Source organism: Carassius auratus, unplaced genomic scaffold (genome assembly GCF_003368295.1).
Source record: "Carassius auratus strain Wakin unplaced genomic scaffold, ASM336829v1 scaf_tig00014308, whole genome shotgun sequence".
Taxonomy (NCBI): Eukaryota; Metazoa; Chordata; class Actinopteri; order Cypriniformes; family Cyprinidae; genus Carassius; species Carassius auratus.
Genome location: NW_020524488.1, coordinates 930,864 through 957,484, shown reverse-complemented (window position 1 = coordinate 957,484; position 26,621 = coordinate 930,864). Strand labels below are relative to the sequence as shown.

General features: G+C 36.3%; 1 protein-coding gene across 1 annotated transcript in view; it reads right to left on the bottom strand.

Moving 5' to 3' along the window:
- Positions 1-1,134: 1,134 nt before the first annotated feature.
- Positions 1,135-26,621, bottom strand: part of LOC113074336 (unconventional myosin-Id-like) — a 60,366-nt gene continuing 34,879 nt past the window's right edge. The window contains exons 17-22 of the mRNA XM_026247160.1: positions 22,637-22,860; positions 21,627-21,765; positions 21,433-21,537; positions 21,199-21,312; positions 17,170-17,324; positions 1,135-3,755 (exon numbers count right to left, since the gene is read on the bottom strand). Of these exons, the coding sequence (XP_026102945.1) occupies positions 3,599-3,755; positions 17,170-17,324; positions 21,199-21,312; positions 21,433-21,537; positions 21,627-21,765; positions 22,637-22,860 (894 nt within the window). The 3' untranslated portion in view covers positions 1,135-3,598. The remainder of the gene's footprint in view (positions 3,756-17,169; positions 17,325-21,198; positions 21,313-21,432; positions 21,538-21,626; positions 21,766-22,636; positions 22,861-26,621) is intronic.

Sequence of the window (26,621 nt, the reverse complement as noted above, 5' to 3'; positions counted from 1 at the left end):
GATAGACTGTAGTGTTTTTGTTTCAGGAAGGTTTCAGCTGACAGCGCCTGAAGAACACTATTATTCTTGGCTGAACTTTTCAAATTATACCTAGTCACACCAGGGTGGAGGGCTTTTACATAAGCAGCTTAGTAACATGAAAACTAGCAGTTAACCAGTATAACAATCTTTTTTTAGATTGATTTATTATGTAGTCTCAAATCATCACAGATCACTTTATTTAGGATAATAGTAGTTTCTTAATGTCCCTGTACCCGGTCAACACTAAAACTAACAGATAATTTACAGTAAATACATAATATTTTAAAATATTCACATGCTTAAGAGCAGAGAGGGTGCCAGTAAAATATATATTTATACTTAATATAACGAATAATAAATAAGTGTATACTTCTTAATTTATGTAAATTAGTTGAAGACTAAAAAAAAAAGATATGAAATGCAATGTAAGGACTCGCTGAATCTTTCTGGAATATGTTAATTTACAAATTCACCAAAATTAATCAGCTTTCTAAAGATCCACATCAGATGGGACTGTTTAGGATTTACCGATTCACTGGAATTAATTGGTCTGTATGTGAGTGTTGTTTAAGACGAACCGTTTCACTAGAATGAATCAAACTTTGCTAAACTACATAGACAGTTTAACACAAACCGACTCACTAAATGAATTCACTAAAATTACCAGCGCTACTTTTGAGTAAGTCTAATTCGTTATAGGCACAAAACAAAGGTATTAAGTAAGACTGTCTTCATAAAAATGCACAACAAATAATATACAAACACAACAGATCTTATTGCCTTATTTTATAGTTTTGTTTTATCTCTCACACCATTAGTAGCTTTGATTGGGTGGACCAGTGACACCCTGGCCTGCAGCATCGCCACTGATTCATGGTGTGATTTAATGCATTTTAATCCAGTACAGTAATAAAGTATGATAATTCATACATAGGCCAAATATCCATCATGAACTCAAGAGCAAGCATTAAAACAGCCACATGCAAGAATAAACTATGCGAACCACGACACCTCAACATTGCTGTCATACACCTCCCAGCGGCAAACAGCTGCTCACCCTGGATTAATAGCAGTATGTGGCAAATCAATTAAATAATGACAGTATATCAGTGTGATGGAGCAAATGCCTTGGAAAAAGACACTTCAAGGGCATGTTTATTTTCAGGAGCACATAGTTGGTATAGCATTTATTTGATTATTAATACAAAACTAAATTAAACAAAACAGTAAAAGGTGTCTATGCAATATAATGATTTAAAAGTGTAGATTTTTTCCATATAATAATCTTCATTACTAAACGCACAAATGCAGGTTATTGCATTAATATGCACATGAAAAAAGCTCTTCTTAAAGAAACACACTATAAACTGAATTCCCTTTTTGATTTGGTCCAAGCAAGTTCAACATCTTTTAAAAATGTAAAACATAATTTTAAAATATATTAATTAAATAACAGAAGTATAAAAGTAGGCACATTGTTTGATCAGATAAGACTAAATCTCTAATATTAACTAAGATGAACAGGTATGATTACAACAAAGAACATCAAATTTACATGGGAACTGGAATTATTCGGCACTTAAAAGGAATCACTGGGGTTCAAGACAAGAAAGACATAAATTATTTTGTATTATATAATAATCATATATCGTATGACTAGCTCTGCCAGAACACTCCACAAAATGGGTTGGATTTTATGCAACGGAACAATCACATAACTCCTTTAATCAAGGTTAAAGCGCATTCTCACACTGTCAGTATTTTTCCACTGAAAAGTCCAGAGAACTGACAATCAGTGTATGATTCAAGAAAATAGATCTTTAGAAAATGCTACAATTCCATTTATTGCACATCCTTGCTTTTAAGAATTGTTCAGCAGAAACTGGATTAAAGCGTCACTTTATTTCCTTCCTTAAGTACTATGTGTACTTTGTGCATTCTTTTACTGACACACTTTACCAATCCAGGCTAATAGTCAAGAGAGAGTACAGGGACTGAGGAAGAAGATGAGAGAGTGTGCACCTATTTGAAGCAGACGTGATCTGTGAAGCAAATTGGAGATTATGTGATCAACATTCACATGTAGCTCGAGGCTATTTAAAAACACAATGACTGAGCTGCATCACCGATCACTTGCTGAAAGTGAAAGTCTGACTGTCTGACTTGGATGGATCAGTAGTCGTAGCCCACAGCTCACTATCGAATGCACTTTCCCCCATTTTAATCACGCAGTGATGGGAGCTTAGTGATATTTTTGGCCACCAGAAACGATCCTAATTAACTGATAAAAAAATATCTCTTGCTAGAAGCCGTGAACAAAACAATGAAACAATTATGGAAAAAACGATTTATGCAAACACCTTAGGAATGAAGAACAGAAGTCAGTTTTCAGCTTGGCACTTTCTTTATGAGTTACGAAAGCTTCAAACTGGGTCAGACATCTTGGGAGTTTCCACTCAGAACTCTGTTGATTTTGTTCTAAGAATCAATACCGCTCTCTTTCTCACTTATTTGAACACATTTACACACATAGATGCACTAAGTTTGTAATATAAAAACTTGCTGTTTGCAGTGTTAATATTTACAAAATATTGAAATATGACTAGATAGAACTAGCTGACAGAAGCAAAAACGGACCCTAATGGAACAAATGCATTTTTGGCTCATGTCAAATGGCGACACCTTTAAACTAGGTCTTTGTAAACATGAGAGAGCTTCTTTTCAATAGCTTCATCATCACAGAAATTATTTTTGGCTATAGTGATAGTGAGTGAAGGACTAAAGGGACCACTATTGGTGGCAGGGTCTATTATTTATAAAATGGAAATAGAAAATAACTTATCACCCCCAGCTCTATGAGTCTACTTCAAGATCAGGAAATATGTGTATAAATGACAGCTCTCGTCCTACCTACATTATAAATATAGTGCATACAGTACATTATATAAGCTATATCCATTATGACAGTTTCTGTATACATTATGTGTTATAAATGACCAGCTATGTGCAGAAAAAGAGAATGGTTTAAATTACGAGAGAGTTTAACGCTCCTCTGTGAGCAGTTCATGAGTTTAAGGATATGATCAACACATCCTGCTCAATAACATCTGATCAAATTCAGCAGCAACCGCAGGACCGCTTATGATCTGTGCAATATATCGAGACCCAAGCAGAGCTATTCTTCATCCCATATGAAGCAATGATCAAAAACCAACTAATTCCCTCTGAAGGAAAAACCTCAAAACACAACTTAGATATTTTCACATCTTGGGTTTCCTGTTTCTCATAAATATTACATTTATGATTGCCTTTCATTTGGTTGTAATGTTTAATAAATAAATAGTGCAGAGTTTGGTAAATCTTCTTTGAGGGTATATATCGCAACCTCCTTGTCATCTTGAAAAAAATCTAAACTGAAGTTTGGAATTTAGGGACAAATTTTTTTTCTAAATTAAATATGCTTCCTTTGTATGGCTTCTTTTCTACGGTTCAACTCAAAAGTTTGGAGTGTCTGAACAAAACAGATACTCTGCTGTTAATGTCCTTTTAAAGGGGTTGTTCTGGGATCCGTGGTCCTCTAGTTGCCTTGCACTGAGAGAACGTATCCCGATCGGCTCTTGCTGAAGTCTGGCTGTGATTGGTTGATCTTGGTTTCCACAACGACAGTGCACTTCTTTCCATTCATACTGCAGTGGATAGGGCTGACAGTGTTCACCTGTAGCTTCCTCTTCTCACTAAAAACAGAGAAAGAGAGAGAGAGAGAGAGAGAGAGAGTGTGTCAATGAAATATTCCATATGCTCTTGTTTTTTTTTCTGAGAGTTCTGTGTGCTTGTCGCATCTGGTTGGTTGGTTCTAGGTCGATGGGCATTTTACAGCAGACTGTCTCACTGAGGGGATCAATGAAGCACATCAGTAATTGGCTGAGAGAGAACGGCTGTGTTTTTAGAGAGGGGTAAATGGAAAGTAAAAGTTCAGCTGCATCACACATACTCTGCAGTTGAAGTCAATAGATCCAACCACTAAAAGCCTTGTTACTAGCAAACCTATTAGCTCCATTTATGCATATATATTCTCACATTATATCAGAAAGCTGTTCTGATAAAGCCATTATGAACATTAAATTATATTATAATATTCTTGGTTCAGTATTTCACATTAGGCTCAACTGACACTTAAAGCATTGAGTTACCACAAAGATGAATTTCCACTTGTCTCGTTTCCTTAAAAAGCAAAAAAATCTGATTTACAATGAGGTCACATTTACCGTTGCTCTGAAAAACAAATCGTATGTGAAATCCAGTCATATCAAAAGGAATGTGCGATCAGTAGTTAAGTTGTAGTTAAAAAACTTCTAGGTGTCTAACTATCTTTTAAGAAAATGAGATACGAATTGAAATCCATTCGTCACAAATGCTGTCGATTGACTTTAATGTACTGAAACCAGAACATCTTTCATGAAAAATCCCATCTTCCCAAAACTAATTTTCTGCTCATTGAACATTGAAAACATTATTAAAGATTTTATGTGTTAATTATAGTAGAACCATACCAACTCAATCATTTTTTGAATCAGAAGTGAGACCTTCACCAGGCAGCTTTTGTAAAAAATGGTGCAGATGATAAACCCCCCATTAAAAAGCTCTTGCTCCATAAGTTACTGTACCAGCAGGTCGCTGCCAGACGTTTCTATGGCAACCCAATGAACCCATCATGTGGTAGGGCTGCTCCAGTCAGCCAACAGACTGTCTCAACCAGCATCCAGCTCTCCCATCATTCACAATCATTTCAAAGGGTTGGAAAACCCCCAATTTTTATTTTTTTTGTCAGTGCATATAGTATACAGTTCCTTCAACTTCCTGTCGAGGCAGGAATGAAAGGTTAGTCGATTAATTGCTTGAGGTGTAGTTGATTTTAGCAGCAGGGAATGGCATGAAAACTGTAGATTTATCCATACAGAAAGTCTCTCTGTGAGCACAACTCTCTCACACAGTGCTGGGGAGCAGACAGCTCTGCATGGCCCATTGAAAATCAATTCTTTCCAGCCCTCATCTCCCCTGTGTCTGTGCCCTTCACGCCAACTGACTCTCCACCTTTGAGGCCTGCTCTGCTACCCAGAATAGATAGAGTATAAAGGGAAGGTAAAGGGGGAGGGGAAGTGAGCACTCAGGAGATGCGGAGGTAAATACCACGGATGTCCAGTTGTCTAGTGTCAGACAGCTTCACGACTGTGTCATATATCTGTATATTTTCACACATTATTGTGTGATTCATCAGTTAGGGGAAATTTTCTAGGATAAATTAAATAAGAATGCACCTTTATGAAGACTTTTTTTAAAAGTAAGAAAATATTGCACAAAAATAAGGGTTATATTTAGAAAGTATATCATTTAAAACAAATTGTATATATAGATCAAACCTTTTTTTAAGTAAAATAAATACATATTTAGCACATAAACTCTACTGACTACTGAACTCCCTAAAATTGAAATTAAATAGTTTTATTTTTTCTTAAAATATATTTAGATTTTTAATTATTTAATTAGCTTTTCATCAACAAGTTTTATTTAATGCAATCAACTTCATAAATTTAAAGCATGATTTATGCATCCAAATATTTTGATGCAAGTCACAGATGCAACTGAGGTTCAGGGAGCTGTTAGCAGTCTCTTATGATCACTATTCTGCATCTGTATTCATCTGCAAAACAATTTGGCTGTAGCAGATTTAGTGGGTCGACGAAAGAGGGAAAATGGGAGAGAAGGGAGAGAAGAATGAATGTGTGTCTGCAACAGAGTCACACCCCTCCTCCCAAAATAACAGATGTACCCTTGGGATAATTGGTCTTTACACCCTCAAAAAGAAAAAATAAATAAATAAAAAGTATTATGCTTGGAGAGAAGAGAGGCAGCATCCCAGCATCCTTTGCTTCAAATGCCCCACCCCAGTAATCTGACTGCACCGTCTTACTCACATGGTGTTACCACACTTCATGTGTGCAGGTCTCTCACCTTTATTCTCTCTCTCTCTCTCACACACACACACACACAAACACACTGACTTCCTCAGGCTGGAAGTACCTTTTTGAGGTTGCTATTATTAAATCATATCCTACAGTACAGAGGGATTAGAAAAGAGCACAGATTGTGATGGTGGAAATGATTTTTTACCACGATCCCTTAATTAAAAATATAGACTTCAACAAATAAAATAATACCTCATTGATTAATTAATGCACAGTTCAACTTTGCTACATTTGATTTTCATCTGCATTTAGTTCATTTTCAATGCATGAAATCTACTAAAAGGAGCATGACGTTCATTGAAGCACCAGGACTGATGATGAATAAGCCAAGAAGACAGATTACTATAGGAAATATAATTATTCAGCTTCCTCAAAGCTGTCTGTGCAGCAAAGCCCGCCCTCTAAAACTACTATTTCTCAAACCCAAGCAGAAGCTTTAGCTTCTAATATGTAATCAGATCAGTGGCAGGGCTTCACTTCCTCTGCTCTTTTTCACAATTTTAAAGAGCTGTTAAGGAGGAGATTACAAAGTAGGTCATTTAGAAGCACCGAGAGAAAAGGCTTAGCAAGAAAATATATTGATCAAAGCTGGAGCCCTTCTCAGAGAACAGCGGGCATGGATACGGAAGAGGAGAAGGAGGAGAATGATTGAGGTAGAAAAAGACTGAGGGATGAGCAAGCAAATGAAGATGAGAGTGCAAAAGAGGAAACATGGAAAACAGAGAGGCCAGGCCTGCAGGGAAAAACAGTAAAAACCTTTTGACAGGTCATCAAAAAATGTGGTAAATTCTAAATTAACTGGTTTCACTGAAATAGGAAACGAAATATTATTGAATCCTCTTATGCATTCATTTTAAATTAGAAATAATATTTTTTTAAATAATGTTTAATCATAAAAGTTTTAAAATTCAGAATATCATTATCATTGCCAATATATATATATATATATATATATAAAACAAAGGATATTTTAAGATGATGATGATCATGATATTAACAACACAAAGTAAAATGTATAAATTATATATTATTATATTTAAATAAGTAATAATAAAAAAGAAAACAAACCTCCTGGATATACAGTACTATGGCTAATGGTCAAAGGCCAAATCAATCATGATGGTTTGAACAAAAAATATTTTAAAATGCATCAAAGAGTTAATTTAACTGAATCAGAATGATTCTAATATGCAAGTGATTTTTAAACTCTCAGATCAGATCAATGCATGAAGCTGCTCCATACTTCCTATGGAATATCTGCATGTTTTCAAGGTTAAGAGACATCTGCAGGTCTGCTCCGTGACTAAAGACAGACCCCTGTGTTCTCGTCAAGTTACCAGGAACTGAATTTACCGGCAGCAGTAATATTTAGGTAGTATGTTTGCAGACACACTTCCTCGTGAGGGTTCACAGGGATCAAAGTGGACCAGAGATTACCTGTGCTGAAGGTTTAGAATGAATCATATCTTTAATAGAATTTATTGTGATGAACAGCAGGTGTGTAGGGTGCAGACCTAATAATTTTTGACATCTTCCAGGCTTTCTCTGCGAAGGGCGAGATAAACCATTGATAGACACACACTAGACAATCTGTTCCACAGTGGTCACAATACAATGGGACAGATGTATTCTGAAACCAGCACACTTTATACATCCATCACCCATTGTTATCTGCCCTGTTGCCTACTGAGGAGACAATGTGAAGTGACATTCAGCCAATTATGGTGACCCATACTCAGAATTTGTGCTCTGCATTTAACCCATCCGAAATGCACACACACAGAGCAGTGAACACACACACACACTGTGAGCACACACCCGGAGCAGTGGGCAGCCATTTATGCTGCACAATGTCACTTCCTGAAAGAATCCCCACTGAAGCTGCACGAAAATGTTTATTTTTTGGGGGACAATACTTTAAAAAATCTGGGTCAATTTCTGGTAACTAAAAATCAAATAAAGATAATTCTGTATTGAGACACTTTTTAAAAATGGATATGTTGACATTATATGATGTCTAATAGGAGAAAATCAGATTTCTGAGAGTGTGGCAGGTATAGCCAGGACAGCCTCAGTTACTGAAGTCAAGCATGACTTGCCAAACCTCCAGATAAGAAGATCACATCAGGAGGGTTAGTGTATGTAACAACTGAAATAGTTTGAGTAATAAAAGACCAGAGATATGAAGAGAGAGAGGATAGACTGGGGGTATAAAAGAGCGAAATGGAGAGGCTGAAGATGCTATGACTGATTTCAGATGTTTTTTTGTATTGTATAAATTCAGCAGACGCTTTTATCCAATGCAACTTACAGTGCATTCAGGCTTTTTACCTAACATGTGTTCCCTGGGCATCGAACCAACAACCTTCTACTAATGCAATGCTCTACCACTGAGCCACAGGAACACTGTTTTTCTAACTACAAACCCAAGCGATTCACTAAAAAAAAGGTTATTTCTCTGTCTAGTGTATTTTTAGCATATACACTACCATTCCAACATCTGAGGTCAATATAAGGTTTATGAAAGAAGTCCCTTATACTCACCAAGGTTGCATTTTTTTGATCAAAAATACAATGAAAACAGTAATATGATGCATCACTACTACAAACAGTAAAAATGTGAAATAACATTAATATTTAAACATTTAAATTTATTTTATTTAGTTACATGATCCTTCAGAAATCATTGTAAAATGCTGATTTGAAGTTTAAAAATAAAAATAAGTTTGAGAACAGGAGTGCCAGTATCAGTATATACTGTATACATTAGCATATACTGTATATATATATCAGTATATATCAGCATATACATAGCATGTAGCATACATGTAGCTGTATTAGTAATAGTAACAATAATAGTAGCAATTACGAAAACGGTAATTATGGTAGTGGTGGTAAAGACAGCAACATGTGGAAATGTATAAGCATTTGATTATGTTCAATTAGAGGAAATGAGAAGACTGTAAAGAAACAGGACAGGAGGTAAAATGGCTGTGGAGACATTTGATGCAGAGCAGGTGCACAAGAATCACAGACAGAAAGAAGGGAGAGGGAGGGGGCTGTACATGCGCCAGCGAAGCATCCTCCCATCATTACATCTCTGGCCGGTTGGAACATAGAGAGTGAAAGAATGTAAGACACAAGGGCAGTGGGGGTGGAGCCGTGTGAGAGAGTGAGACGCAGCAATGCAGAGCTAGCACAGGAGAAACTAGGTCAGATTCATCCACTCCAGTTTAAACACACACAAGCACAATATCATACCCATCCACCTACACAGCCATATAAATCCCCCAACCTATTCTACGGCTGAGCCTTTCTCTACTGTAGTTTAGTTCAGAATGACTGAATATGACACAAATACACCCTGCTCATAACAGAATGCTGAAAAACAATCAACTTTATTTATTTGATGTTTAAATTCTCAACACAAAGTAGTTGGTAGGACTAAAATAAAATGAGATAAATGTGAATATTGAATGTACATTGTATAAACCACTAATTTATTTTGAAACAGGTTGTTTACAGTGACCCTAGTGGTAAAGTTTCTTCCATGATTTTTTTTGTGTTTTTGAAAGCTGTTTTCATTCATGGAGCTGGTAATGCTGCATCTCTGTGTTAATGAATTGTTCTTATTGACTGCTATGTTATGCCTGGCAGCATTTAGTGTTTAAAGAGCCACACAGATGGGAAATCAAAAATTACCTGTATTACAGTGTATGATGTAGCTGTCCATCAGTGTAAACAATGTGCAAAGTAATTAAACCAAAAAGTACACGATTTATAAAGTTATTGGCTTCTAAAGTAAGGAGTCGACTCTGAATCGCTGAAACGAGTCGTTATAGATTTCAAATCTTTTGCCCATCTCTATGTACGTTACTAGAACACTTTGCATAATAATCTCCGCCTACCGTCTTGGGAGAAACAAAACTCTGACCTGCCCCACCCCTCCACACAGATGGTGGTGTGATAGCATCATGTCGAGGAGACAGTGTGTTTTTTAATTGTAAAGGCAAGTTTGTTTTATTTTCACCGCCAGATAATGAAGATCAGAAGAACCAATGGCTAAAATTCATTTTTACCACAATACCAGAGCAGTACAACATTTTTACTGATGACTTCTTTTCTAATCTCGGTGAGTACAAGGCGGGATTTTCAAAGCATTTGGACTTAAAAGAGGGTTCATTACCAACTTTATTTGGACCAACAAGCATCTCCGAATCACAACTTAAGCATGATTATGAAGTTATGTGTTTGTTTTCTCCCGAGCGTCTTATCAGTATGTCGCGCTAGCATTATATATTAACCATCTGGAGTCGATTAACGCGGATACACGTTATGAGTCATTCAAACTGAAGCGCGCGGCTTGAATACGCCCACACAGAAGAAAAAGCAGTGAGACTGTTCTTCAAGTTTTTTATTTTACTGTTTATTTCGCGATGAGAGTAATAAGACATAATTCACCCCAAAAAGATTTTAACGCATTGTTCACCGTGAAGTTGTGTGCGGAACAACCAATCAAAACTGACTATGTCAGTTGACCAATCAGAACACAGTATGCTACCGAAAGGTGGGGTTTAAGGAAAATGAATCTTTTGAACAGCTTCGCGCGAACCGTTTGGGGATCTCTGAGAATTGAGGTAATTTTAAAATGATATTTTGACAAAATGACAATGTTTTTTTAACCTTGGATGGATTTAAACCTGTTGTACAGGACTTATAAACAGTGATAGGAAGCTTAGAATTTTCATCTTACTGACTCTTTAATTGCTTATTTCTGGAGTTGTAATTGCACCACCTACTGGACTGGATGGTGAGGGGTTGGACGCTGCAGGCTACTGTAAACGCTTAATTTACATGCAAATTTCAGGATAATCACTGCAACAGGCATTTATAGCAGCCTTTACCTTGAAAGAGCAGGCAAATGTAGCTATTTAGAGAATCCTCGCTATCTCTCTTTCACTCATTAGCATTTTTAATTGGCAGGCCAACTAATGGACTAAATATCAGACAGACATGGATCATCTAGTTGCTATGGGAACTGCATCTGCAGCACGGAGAGTGAGGAGAGGTGAGAAATACAGAGGACAAGAGAAACAGATAGAGATGGAATGAGAAAGAGAACTAATAAAGGCTGAGAGAAATAATGAAGGACAAAACTGAAGAAGGAAAAATAAATAAAAAGAAAGAACTAGAGGGACAAATGAGAGGAGTCTAAACTTGACCACTTGGAACCTTCAGCATGAAGGATGACCTTGCTGAAGGACACAATGATTGCAGCCAGCACTTCAACACAAAGTCACTGGCAAACAGACTATTGAGGCCTAAAAAAACCGTTCACATTATTGTGTGCATTTATAATCCAGTACATTAGTCACAGAGCAGCTTCCTGTCCCAGCTCTGTTGTATCATGCTCGCTTCTCATGATTACACTGACGCTTTAATGCACACTTAAGCCAGCAAGCGTCTTTGGAAATAGAAATCTGATCCCATCAATGAGGAAATTCACTTATGCCTATGCACTAAAACTCTCCTCTCAAAACGATTGATTTAAAAAGAATGAACGGTGCTGCTGCACAAATATACACAAATGTGCCATATTTGGTGATTTCTACTCTGACAATATAGGTTTAACCCTAAAACATATCCTGGGGGATATAAACATTTAAGAGGATGTGGGGAGATGCAGTAAAATTAAAAAATGTTTTGTAGAGGCCAAGATATAAAGTTCGATTTTTATTTTTTTTTATGAATTAAAAGTACAAAAGAACAGCATAGTTTAAATCAACATATCTCTATCAATGAATTCATAATGTCTTCTGAAATCATTATATGAAATCAACAGCAAGTTAACATACAGCATAGTTAAGTTAAATAAGAAACACAACTGGGGTTTGATTTTATTTATTACTTGTCACAAAAAGGGAGAAGTAAGTAAGGAAGTGGCCAGAAACACCATGATCATATGCCATGATGCCTATAAGCTATAGCAATCAGGAATCAGCCTCAGAAGTATTGCTAGACCACTGTGGGGATTGATGTAAATTCCCCCCCTCTCGCTCTCTCTCACACACAAACACACACACACACACACACACACGCACACACACACAAACACACACACACGCACACACACATTCAGACTCTTTGTCTCCACTCCTTTGCAGCGCTGCACATTAACAATGTTACAGAGAAGTGCACATTGGATCTGGCCCAGTTTGGTAAGCGAGGGCATTGAGGTCATTCTGAAGCACTTTGGGTATTAAGCACACAGAAAGTGAGTTGAGGTTGGACAAAAAGAGACAAAAGATGGATCATCTGGATTTTTAGCGGTGCACAAGGAAGCAATAAAGCAAAGCCCTAAAGCCAAAAGAAGACCAAACCTGAAGGATTATTTGATTTGATTTGATGAAGTGATTTCTGTCAACACGTTCTTCATTGACCTATTGACCTTCAATATGCATGTCAATATACAATTATAGTAACAGGACAATGCAAAGCCCCCCACTTGCTTTCCTACTGCCTGAAGTGCAAGTCTTTGAACCTGAATCCTTAACGCTATAATGATGTCAGATGTTTAGAAAAGACACTCACACAGACATCCAAACTCTTACTCTCGCTTACGCTTACTCTCCCAGGAGCTTTGAAACAGGATTTGAGTTTAAAAAGCACCATTCATTCCCACAGAGAAGTGTTAAAAGGAGACAGACTTAATGAGTTCCTGTAGAGAACTCTTTCATTTATTTTCATAGATCCTTTTAGTTCAAGCCACAGTGATCAATAGAGACAAGGGTCCTTATTCAGATGAAACACTAGCTGAGCTGACACCAACACCTTTGTTTTGAGCCCAATTTAAACAGATTACACAAACACACTGGAGTTGGCATCTCACAGTGGAGTTCCCTCTTTTGAAAGAGTTACAGGGGATAATAATGGAGACTGAGGACTTTTCTCGCTGCAACAATGTTGTCAACAGAACCTCAAAGACTTGAAACAGTCCAGCTGATCCTGACCTGGGTCTTGAGTGAAGTGCACCTTGATAATTGTGACGGGATGAGTGACAGCTACAGTGATACAGACAGATTTGTGCGAGTGTGTGCGCATGTCGGACTGGGTATGTGTCGGTGTGTATCTGTCGGGCTGTAGTTTGAAACTCTCTGAATGATGCTTAAAGACAGGCGTGATGGCTGGAGCGATGCAGTATTCCCTCAGTAGAGAGAAAGAGGTGCAGTGCTTCTTTTGTGCTGTGCATACCAATGAAGAAAACCCTGGTTAAAAATAGAGCTGCAGTCACACAATCTTAAATATTTAATCTCCTATATCTCTACACTGGAAAAGAAGAGAGAAAGTAAGGATGGGTGAAATAAATATTGAGACTCCACAGGCAGTATTTTAAAGGCATAGCTAAAATTCTGTTATACTTTATTTACCCTGATGTCAATCAAAACTTAGGCTGGGCTATGTGGCCAAAAATATTATGATTAAGAATTTATTGTCAATAATGATCATTCATTTTTTTCCCCATAACATACAACTACCACATTTACCATGATTTTTCATTTACCATTAATGAGGAAGGAAATGATTTCCAAATATGAAAAATCCAAATATCCAAAAATATCCCCTTGCTTATAGTATCGCAACACCTATATCATGATACGTATCGTATTGTCAGATTCTTGGCAATACACAGCCCTAAATATAAATGCAAAATTATCCAACACAAAATCATCAGGGCCGGCTTAAGCATCATCATTGGTTCACTAGTTTTACACGAGCGGCAACCTCCCGCTCTCTCTCGTGAAGCCAACAAGGAAGTGACTAAAACTGTATTTCATTGACTGGCCGCTTGAGGCTGGCTGCAGAAGGGAGTCAATCCCATAGACTCCCCATGTTAAAACGTTATAGCAGAAAAAAACATGTTTACAGCCTGTTGCAAAAAAATATATATTTTGGTCTCTATAACAAATTTTGCCCTTCATGACAACTGTGAGGGTAGTGAATTTTTTTTAGAACTCATCCGTTTAACTTATATTAAGCCTTAAAGTTCTGCTTAATTAAGGGTGTGGTCACTTGAGTGACAGGTGGATTGCCGCTGCTGTCACAGCTGTCACGCTAGGTGGGCGTGGCTTCAGCAACCAGCTCCCACCTTTTTGGCCATTTTCGATTTTTCGGGAGAGTCAAGCGGTGACGCGCTGCCAAGATGGCGACAGCCCACTATACACACTTTAAGCTTCAAAAACCCTCTTCGGGAGTCTACGGGTGACATCACAGACACCATGAGAAATGCAGACTGAATTCAGTTCTAGAACTATTAAAACATTTTGATATTTGAAATAAAACTTACAAATAAAATATAAATAAAAAAATTAAAATTTTAAACTGAAAATTAGAAAATGATGCGTTGGAAATTAACTGACATAATTTTTCAGCTGAAGCACTGGAATTACTGGAACAATACATAAATAGAAACTAAAACTGAACTCCAAAACCAAAGCTGAAATAAAAATACATTCAACTTAAATAGTAATAAAAAAGCCTATTTTATTCAACATTTGCATATATATTTATGATTATTAGAGTATGGCATTGGTAGCTTAGCAACGTACTAAATAAATCAATAAATTATTTATATTTAATGATGAGCCAGGTCACCTGTGTACTTCATGTGCATGGTGCAATTTGTATGAACAGGTTCAATGCTGCCTATGTAGACAAACAGTGAGACATGATAAATGATGGTTTAAGATAAACAAAGCAAATATCAAAGAAATAAAAATGTCAAGAGAGAAAGTGAGCACTTTGAGAAATAATCCTCTCTATTTATGTAAAGCCGAATGAGTTATCAGAGACTTTGTTGACAACATTCTTAATGCAGGTAAGAGGGTTACGATTTTACTCGCATGTGACACAGACTGTGCCAGTCAGACTGATTTTCAATGCTTGGGAAGTCCTTCCGATCTATTCATACCACAGGAGAAACATATCTGCAGTTTTCCCATAAAGCCACACTGGCAGAAAAGTCAAAGCAGTTCAGTGTCAAACCTCAGCGTAACGTGCCCAGATATCCGAACTCACTTAACAACAACATCAAACATGATGTGATAGGTTCAGTAAAACTGAAAATGATTTAACCAGACTACAATTTTTGTATTACTAACTCTCGAAAGCTGCTATACAAGCTCTTTCCTAGGTGTCACTGCTGAAATGGTAATAGGAAGTGAACTGGGTGAGGAAGGAACAGTCTCTCTGCGGTGGCTAGTGCTCAAGGCTGCTGTGCAGGACAGCAAAGGAGAGATAAAGGTTAAGTACACATCTACAGCAAGAGGAAAGCAGCAGAATATAGCAGCCTCAGCCTGGCCTTTTGTTCGGCGAATGGATCATGCTGATGGATGGATTCAGAGAAAGCATACGGTTGCAGGTCATTAGCAGTGAAACGTTAGCAAGGTGTTTTTTAAAAAACACTCTGCTCAGGGGATACAGGGGCTTTATTTACAGAAAAAGCAGTGAAGCATTCTTTTAAGGCTAGTCGATTTCATTTAGTATGTTTACATGCGCAGTTATGTTTGTAGTAATAGTCTTAATCTGTCTGGCCTAGAACACATGATACAATGCGTAATCGAATATTTGAAGGATTAAATACACGTTGAGCATCACCTCTGTATTTTGAAACCACTGCACAATGACAAAGGCAATGGTACAAGGCTAATGCACATACATTCTGGATAAAGCTGAGATACAGTCCTATTTTTAATCTGTTAGATTGACTAAAAAAGATCAGACTACAGGTTTGACAAAGTACTGTACTGTACAATCTGACTAAAAACAAACTTTTAAAGTTCACGTAAATGGGGTCCAGTGTTTTTTTTTTAGTAAGAAATTGATTTTATTCAGCAAGTTTGCATTAAATTGATCAGAAGAGATTTGAGTTTCAAATAAATGCTGTTCTTTTGAAGTTTCCACTCATTAAAGAATCCTGTCAAGTACCACAGTATTATAAAGCAGCATAACTGTTTTCAACTTTGATTATAAAAAGAAATGTTTCTTGAGTACCAAATCAGCATATTAGAATGAATGATCGGACCCTGAAGACTGGAATCATGGCTACTAAAAAGTTAGCTTTGCAATCACAGGAAAAAAATACATTTTATAATATATTCATATAGAAAACAGTTTTTTTTGTTATAGTATTTCATAATATTACTGTTTTTGCAGTATTTTGATAAATGCAGCAAATACAAGCAGCCTCCGTATAAGCATAAGAGAGTCATTTTTAAAAATCTTACCGACAACATACTTTTGAACAACACAGTACTTAGTGAAAGTTTGAACACCTTGAATATAGAGATTAACGTGGAAATTAACTAAAGGAAAGTAAAAAAAAAATAAAAAAAATTGCCAAATAATGACAAATTTGATAGATATAAAACTGAAAGTTAATTAACTAGATTATGGTGCATATTTTTAATAGGTTGTAGCCTTTTATTATGGTGTGTTTGTATTTTAAAGAATAATCGGCCCTGTCAGCTGAGCTCATTTGGTTATAAAACACACAGACACACAAAATGGAAACTTTCATTCAGACTGCCTTCATCTTCCCCGTATCTCTCTTGGCTTTCCTCTAATCTCAGCGCACAGAAAGACATTCACTTTATATACCCCCAGATAACCTTTCGAGTTCATCTAATTTTTCTGATTCATAAGCCATACAAAATCATCAAACGGCCTGTTATAATGTTTACCGCCTGTGGATTTCAGGAAGTGTACCCCCTCAGCCATCACAGTATGACACACCAGGGCATAATTTAGCAAACATCAAGCAGAAAATATTGCATCTCCTCTCTGTACCATGCTCAGCTCTTGCAATCATTTGGCAGATTCAAGGGAGCTTAAAGTACCTCTAAAAGACACACATTTTTCTCCTGATTTACATAAAGCCACAGCGGGTATCAGTCTGACATGGATAAGCTTGCTGCACTGTCCTTAAATGCCCTGAACTGGCACCGCACACAAGAGAGTGGATGAATTATCATGGCTGGCATGGTTAGCCTTATGTGCCCTGGCCCCATCCCCAGAGTCCCGCAATGTCTCCCAAATCGCTCTCAGGAGCGCCCGCTGTTGGTGTTACCTTTTGAAGTGGCTGAGCAGGATCCCAACCAGTTCTCCGATGCGGCTGTCCCCTGCTGGCACCATCCCCTGCAGGCACACGATTAGGTCCCGGTTGTCTTTGGTGTGGAAGACAACCAGCTGGTCTTTCCCAGGGGAAATGCTCACTCCGGTCACCTGAGACAGGAAGAAAGGGAGATGTGAGTTAAAACAGCACTCATACAGACACACAGCAGGCCAGCATGCACTAATGAGCTCTGCCATAATTTAGTTCTCATTATAGCGAACCTGCAAACAAGGCCCTGGGTTTTGGAAGAGGACTCACAGGAAACATTACACATCTGTTGGTGTATCGAGGTGTGGGAACAATGCATAATTGACTGTGTTATGAAGAATAAGGTGAGACACGTACTTCCAGAGCAGATTACCTTCAGAACCAGATGTATTTTAGAATAATTTATATACCATTTATTAATATTTAGAATTAGCTTAAATTTGTATATTTTCAGTTGAAATTTTAGTTTAAGTCATTTAAAAAAAATAACATTTTTGTTTACATTTTTCATTTAAAGTTTATATTTTATTTTTGCTTTATTTCAGTAATAATAATAATAAGTAATAGTTTTAGTTTAGTTAATAATGAAACTGCTGGCCAAAACAATAATTAAACATGGGGCTCATGATAACTAATGAGTTATTAGATGTTTGATTGTGGTGGGCTGGTGTTTGGGACCTTGAGTTTTAATTCAACCAGATGTCAGAACAGTCTGCATTCAAGGTCAATGAGGTTACATTATTTCTAATATATGCAAAAAATTAATTTTAAATGCTAGTCATGCAGACAAGGACTTAACTTGAATACATCTCAACTATGATTATATTTTTATCAATATATGAAGTAAATGTAATTTTCTAAATAAATAAATAAGAATAAAAGATTAATAATAAATGTATAAATAATAAAAAAAAACACAAGCAAAGATAGGAAGGACCCCTATAGAGACTGGACAGCAAGTCTCTTAAAAATAAATAAATATTCAATATAATTTTTGAATATAGCAAAGCAAACTCAGCTTAGCAAAATGGAAAACATTAATAAAAACATTTATAATACAATAAATCATGTTTTTTTTTTTCGGTTAAAAAGACAAAATGATTTAGCTGCTTGTTTAGTCATGGTCACCACTTGCCAATTTCAGTCTCAAAAAATGGCATAAACATTCTTCAAAAATATCTGAAACCAACATGAATAATAAAAAAATTCATTTCATTTTAAAACTAAACTTCCAGGCATCCTTATTTGATCCTAAATCAATAGCAAGCCTCCATAAACACCTGAAAATTGAATGCAGTTTCCTTGAGGTAAAATGTCTTTGTCTTCCATCCTCTTCATCTCGCTCTTATTCACCCAGATAAGGGCTAGGGTCCACTGAACACAGTCTGGGCTAGGGTAAAATGGCTAATAGCTAGGGGGGAATCGAGTGTAATGACTTCCCTGTGGATCAGTATGCTCAGGCAAAAATCAAGAGCTGAATATGAAACCAAGGACCCTACACCACACTGTCAATTCCATTCATCTTGCCCTCATTTATTTTAAAATAAAGCTTGGCTGGATAGGAACCATCTCTAACATGACTAAGACCTTGGTGATGGTCACAGAAAAAAAGATGCAGGATAGCGACAGCCGGTGTGACCAATTTAAGACCAAATGATAAAAAGTCACTATGAGATGCCGGATATGAGCAATTTGTCACTTATGAGTAAATATTATAGCAGTCAAACATGACACTGATGACCAGGCCAGAACAAGCTGTGTTTTCCACATAATGCTTGTGGAAATATGGATCAGGCACCCCTGGTCTCTCTAATCGGTAGGGAATGAGTCACATTACCATTGACTTCCTGTGTTCCATGTGATTGAAGGAATTGTATTGCTCATGCTGTTCAGTCAAATATTCATTATGCAAGTATCACGTAGTGGGATCTTGTGCACCATAAATTACATATATTCTTTTTTCCTTTCTATAGAAATACTGATCAATTTATTATAATTTCTTATTATGCCGATAAATGACCCAAACAAACAGGATTCAGGAAAATAAAGCGAACATAAAGAGGTCTATGAAGAGCAGACAGAGACTTCAACAGGAGAGAAGAGATGAAGACAAAGAAATCCTACAGAAGTGTGAAGACACACGCAAGCCCGAGCAGAAGGAACACAGCGAGGAGGCAAATTTGTGCACATGTTGGAACGATACTAGACATCAGCTGGTCTCCCCTCCCGCTCCGTCACCATGACAACCCCATCCCCTGGGATGTTGGCATGACAACAGTGGAGAAGGAGACAGATAAAGGAGGAGGAGCAGTGTAGCTGGGTTGCAGAGTGGATTGTTTGGGTGGGTGGGGGGTGATTAACGTTTATTTTTTTAGGATTATATCTAAGTAATGTTTTTTTCTAGGACATGGTTCCAATCCAAGCATTTAATAACGCACTGACTGTTCTTGATATCCTTTTGTCTTTGAGGCATTACTTTCCCAAATCAAGAGATGTTAACTGCTCTTTTCCAGCATTCAGGAAAGCAATCAGAGATTTACTTACATAGGCTATTTCTTATTCAACCCACTGTACATTGCAATAAAACCTTTTTCTTTTTTTCAACCATGTCAATAAATTTCATTTTGTTTCGCTTTCATAACTCAATTCTCCCACTACTAAAGTTAGAATAAAAAAATAAAAATAAAAGTACAACGGTGTTTTAGTGCCACTTTAAAAAATTACAAAAATCTAAAATTATGAGATTATAGACATAATATGTAAAAAAATAAAAAAGTTAAAAATTACGGGAATAAAATCAAAATATTTTGATGATAAAGTAGATATTATACCTTGTGCCATATACTCACAGGGACAGTATGCCTGGAAATAATATTTAAAGTCTTTGAATGCATTCATCATTTGTGTGCCAGCCATCTAATAATAAGATGTTTTGTGCTTTTAGTACTTTTAATATACAACAAAGTCTCAGCTTTCAAATTATGCCAGGTTTATACTGAAATACAAACAATATCTAACAATAATGTATTTTTCACACTTTTTAATGTGGCATGACAGACTGCTGTATTTGCCTCAGTTTAAGAGGCATGGGAATCAATCATCTTTTCAATTACAGGGAGACATTGGTTTCATTAAATTATATGTTTTCTTTGTGAAAATTCCACTACCTACTCTGCAAAAATGTTTTTGCATTTAATCTTTAATTTCTCAAATGTTTTTGATTAAAAACAGCAGTAAAACGTTCTAAAGGTTGAAGTGGGCTCCAATTAATTAACTTCTGAAATAAATAACGTTACTTTTCACAAGCTATTCATGATATAACAAATGATTTGAAAAAATATTTCACTTCTTAAAATCCATTCATTTTTTTGTAGCGCACCGATAATCATGATACGCTTTGTGCTTAACACAGCTCAGATTTTAAATCCTGTCAGTTTTATAAAAAAATAGAAATTAATTAAGTAATTTCAACTTTATTCTCAAAATATTTAGACTTTAATCATGTATTCTTAGATTTCTATTTTTTAACATGACACTAAAACACTGTTGTACTAAAGATTATTTTGTAAAATACATTAATACTTCTATGATGCAAGGATGCAATAAATTGATCAAAAGTGACAGTAAAGACTTACATTTTAGTAATACATGAGTAGAAAGTTTAAAAGACCAACCTGACCTGAGAGGGCTTGACCTGAGCCATTTCAAGCAAAATTTCTTAATTTATAATTTAGTGTTAAGTTATTTTATGTAAAGTGTTTGTGAATGAAAAGACCAGGTGTTCCACAGCTTTAACTCAAGATGAAATGTTAATAACTGTGTCATAGTACTACAATCTGAATAATCACCAAATAAATTCTTACAGTGGTAGTTGTGAATTGAAGAATATGATTTTGTCACTCTCTTTAATTACCAAACTGCATTTGCACTCCAAATATGACTGACAATCATATTCTGCTTCTTACGGTATCAATATTTGTAAAGTTAGATATTTACATTATAGAGTGGGATGCTCTTCATGGGCTTGTACTGCTTGACAGGGTCCATTTTGTAGAGGTGGCGATCAGTAATGAGCAATGCTCGGTCCTCTGCTTTATTAAAGCGATTGATCTATTGACAATAATATTGCATAGGTTAACATTACATGCAAAACAAACATCTCACACTGAAACAATGATTGACATAACTGTCAGTCAAAGAGGACTCAACTGAATATAACGAAGGACATACTTTGCGGACATTGCAGGAGAAGAGGACCTTCATGAACTTATCTTTCCTCTGCAGGTCGCTGGAAACAAGTGTAAAGGAAGACGCTGTCCCAGGATTGTCCTTTTTCTAAGATCAGAAAATAACTTCGTGTTAAACAGTGTGAACTAAAAATATTATATACATTTATTCAAAAACAGATGGTTTTCAACACTAACCAAGTAGTTGCCCTCCCAGGCTCTTTGCAGTCCGAGATCTGCTCTCTGCCCCTTCAGACACTCTAATGTGGCCACTTTAGCCCTGATCTGCACCAACTGCTCTGGAGACAGGTCTTTAATGAGCGTCCAGGCCAACCATCTAAAATATATTTGAATAAATATCTTAAATAGAAAGCCAATGCCTGCAATATAAGTTGTAATTGTTACAGCATAATGCACACTGTAGCTTAAAAAGTCCACATAAATATACTGAAACCAAATTGGAAATATGGGATTCCAAACTTTTTTCTGGTTTTAAAAAGTGTACACAAATAAAACATTTTTTAAGTACTTTACAACACATATTAAGTTATTTTAGCAGTGTTTTTAGTGCTTTTTGTGTTTTAGTTTTTTTTATTCTAAGATTTGTAATTTTTGTAATTTTACATTTTCCTGATTTAATTAATTATTAGGTTTTTCATGTTTTTGCATTAAAACAAAAGGGGAGCAAACTAAATGCTGAGAAAAAAATTTATTAATGTTAATTTCAGTTAGATTTCACACTCAAGTTGTTATGCTGATTATATAAATTGTATTGTAAAACTTATTCAACAAAAAAAAAAAAAAATTTTTAAAGCTGTAGGTGACTAGAAATTGAAAAAACGGTAGTGTTATTGTGACTTTTGGGTTGTTTTCTGCATTGTTTTCAGGGTCAGAGCTGTATTAACGCTCATGTGAATAGATCTCCAATGTTACTTTGATCCAAAGATCAATAAGTGCTTCAGGAAACAACAGCAGCCCTGTTGAATGCAAGAGAGCCTTTCCTTACTTAAAACACCCCAGAGATACACAAGCCTATAGCAAAAAAAAAAAAACTAAAAAAAATTCCTTGTCTAACAATGATAAAGAGCTGAGAGCAGTCTCAGACATTACATTTTTATGGTAACATTTGGCCAGTCATACATGACTACCCCATGAGTCACACAGAGCACCAGAGAGCCTGTCCACTTCCTGTCCTCTATAACTCTGACCTGTTATAGATGTTCTTCAATGCATCCTCAAACTTGCGCAAGACCTTGGGCGGTGTGGGCCACTTTACATTTTTGCCGTGATCCTTCATGCCACGGACATTTTTGAAGCGCCGGTTGACCTCGCGGATGTATGACTTAACCTTGTATCTTCTGTATGCCCGGATGATGATGAGGGCGGCCCGCATGTGACGGTAATGCATTCTGGCCAGTGTCCCACGCCACACCTGTGTGAAAGAGGGAGAGAAAAAGGGAGAGAAAGATCATAATTAATATTGTAACCTAAATTGAAATGCTGTTTAACTAAAATAATGGATTACAATAAATTTATATGACATGAAAACATACTTACTACATACATTTTAGACAAAAGTAAAAAACGAAGAAAAAAAAAGAAAAAAAAAAGGTTTTCCAAAATGTTCCATAAACTGATGATGTCTATTTTTCATTTATTTTTTTGCTGTAACTTAATACAGTTACTTTTTTTTTTCTTGCATCAGGATACATTATATCATTTCAAGTATTTCTGTTACTTTAAGTCTAAAAATAGCAACTGTATGTTGTTTATTTGCGTATGAGAATAACCCTGTTTGAGACACAGAATACCACGATGACATATATAACACATCTGCTCCCATGTGGAATATAGCTAGACTCTCTGATGATACATATAATCTGATCTGTGGCACCCAAAGTGCATTTCCGAGGGTGTAAGGCTTGTTTTAGACATCAATAATAGATGATAATGGAACTCTTGGGAGCTGTTTGAGTGGCACAGTATTCCCCAACATATGTTGAATCCACTTTACATTGACTCAGGTGGGAAAAAGTGAAAGGAGCCTTATGTCTGCCAAATATGGCATCATAAACACGAGGTTGAACTCGAAGTGTTGTCGAAAGACATCAATTCAAATATCATTGTCCATAATACTGTCTTAAATATAATGAGGATGCATATTTTTGGTGACCTGAATTGTCACCACAGATGCTTCAAGCATGCATTACACTGTATTCAGTTTAAAAGTCAGTGTCAGTACTGTAGTGTGGGTGAGTCTCTAGTCTTTGCCTGTGTGCTAACACTGACCTCAAGGAAGAACTTTCCTTTGAGTTGCTGTGCTACTGTGACTGGACCCATCACGTAACTTAGCTGTATGACTAATGCAGAGGAGTTAAGAAACAGCAAGGATCCACATTCATACATTGCAAATCTGCTACCAGAGGTCCTACATACCCAAACTGATGTGACGTATCTGATGTACAGTACACTAGTAATTTCTAAACACAAACCAAGCAATCAGTCTGAAAGCAATATAGCACATTTCCCAGATTTAGATTCTGGTTTCAACACTCTTTTTAAAACCCTTTGAAATGCGCTTTAACTACAATTACCTTCTTTTGTTGTTGTTGTTGTTGTTGTAAAATGGATAGAAATGAAGCAGTTGATAATTTGATATTTTAATATCAAAAGATATTTACATATTACATAATAAAGAAAATGCTTATTGCATAACCTATCGTTTTTGTCAGGCTAAACATCCAAACAGATTTTTTTACACTGTTTCTGTTCAGGGGGTGAAAATGATTCTGAATTAATTATTGGCTACTAAACATATATTTAAATTTAAAATTATATAAATTTGAATCGAGTTGCAGAAACGACTCCCTTCATACATTGTTTGTAATGCACACTTAGCCATTGATTTTTATTCACACATGTGTGTGTGTGTGTGTGTGTGTGTGTGTGTGCGTGCATACATATATATGCATGTACATATGCATGTATTTATTGAGAGACTGAACTATAATATTTATAATTTCAAAGTAGCTGACAACTGTCATCATGTCAAATTGACAAATAAATGTTGCAAATTCTCAGTGTTACAAATATTAATAAAAAAAAAAAAATCTACTCCATTTCGATAATAACCAACATAGCAGAATGCTTGATAGAAATCAGACCGAGCTGTTCAAATTGTGTTTATGTTTATTTAGAGAGGTGATGACAGCATTCTGCCTGTCCTTTCTGACAACATTGGAAATGCTTAAACAGTGGGGTGGAAAAACGGTCTGTGTTTGTTTTTAGAGAGAATAGTGATAGTTGACAACACCCGGGGGAAAGTGGGTAAATCAGGCCAATACCAGGACCTCAACTCACCCCACCCCCCAGCCAGCTTGTCTGATCACCGTTTAACAACCCCAGCACAATCATCAAAGCCAAACTGGATAAAGCTAAGAAAAAGAAGTCTCATGTAATAAACAATTAAAGCATAAATCTTTCAATTAAATCCTATTGTTTATCACTTTACCTTTTAAAAATTATTTTAAGTGTTGAAACAAGTAGAACGAGTATGACAGGATCTACAGTATGTATTTTAATGACTGTAACTGTTGTGCAAACAGCTTCTTCGTTGAAGTGAAATGTAAATATGAATAAAAAGAGGCTGTTTGAATCTCTCACCCTGCAAAAAAAACATAGACATAGAAATTCTAGCAGAATGTATTCAGATGTGCCATCAGGTGTCAAAAGGCCATTACAAATGGCTGAGAGAATGTGAGGCGACTTATCATTAATCAGAGAGGCAGGCAGGCAGGCAAATCCCACAGTCTCTCAACACACACAATTTCACACACTGGCAGGACAGAATCACGGTCAGGGTATGTGACAGAGTTAAACGTATTCACAAAAGATCCTAACCACAGACAACCCCAAGAGACAGTAGAGGGGTTACACGAAGGAGCCATTTTCATAAATTTATATCATGTGCATGGCAAACCATTGGCTTGGTGATGGAAGCCTCCATCTTCTCTGTGTCCTCTGGCAGATTGTTGGACTAGTGTGTGTGTGTTTGTGTGTGTGTGGGATAGACTTTGGGGTGCTGCCACTTTCTCAGCCAATAATCAGCATGGTTCCTTTTGCAGCTGTCACTGGCTTTTTACTTCACTTCACTCTAAAGCATAATACATACTTTTTACTCCACTACATTTTTTTTTAAAACATATAATTACTCATTACTTCAAAATGAAGAAATCAACATTGCAAATTGTGAATAAGCTGATTGTACTTAAAGGTACAGGTTGTAGGACCTGCCACGAGAGGGCGCTCTATCAAAACAATAACAATCGCGTGGTTTGATGACGCTAAGGAGGAGCGTGGAATGATGGGATTTGTTGTCTTCTACCCAACCGCTGAAGGCCATCAATCAGACGGAAAGATAAATCATGGATTTAACGTGAGTTCAACAATTTGCGCGAGTTTTTTTTTTTTTTTTTTGGAAAAGCACTCTCTGTATTAGCTTAAAACCCTCAAGTTTACATTGGTTTCTGTACTCTTTCAATTGCTCTAAACAAGTATTTTAAGTGACCTTTTTTATTGAATGCTAGACATCAAGTTGTTGTTATTTTCATCTGAAAGAAGAACTTTTTTTCAGTAAGCTAGGCCCTATGTGTTCAGTAAGCTTGTTTCAGTAAGCTATGTGTTTTCAAGGCTTCAAGGTTTTATTGAATGCTATCTCTATACAAGTGCAAAGTAATGCATTCTTAGTCAGTCTTTTATTTTGTAATTTTAAGAGTAATAAACATATATTGCAATGTTAAGGAATTCATGTTTTTTTCATTCAGATATGTAAATCAACATGTATAAATTGTTAGTAGTCAATTAATGAGGAGATAATCGAAATCGAATCGGTCTGAAAAAATTAATCGTTAGATTAATCGATGCATCGAAAAAAATAATCGCTAGATTAATGGTTTAAAAAATAATCGTTTATCCCAGCCCTAATTCCCATACTTTTGATAACAGTGGTCTCTGTTTGTATTTTTTTACATTTCTTTATTATTTGCCCGACATTTTCAAGGACAGATTGGTAAAGTACCTTCATTAGATGCAGTAAATTTATATTTCTCATTTTGCCAGTGGTGGCATGTCCTCATTAACTGCTGTCTTGTGAGCCTTCAATGGGGATATTGCAATCGTACATCACAGAACCAG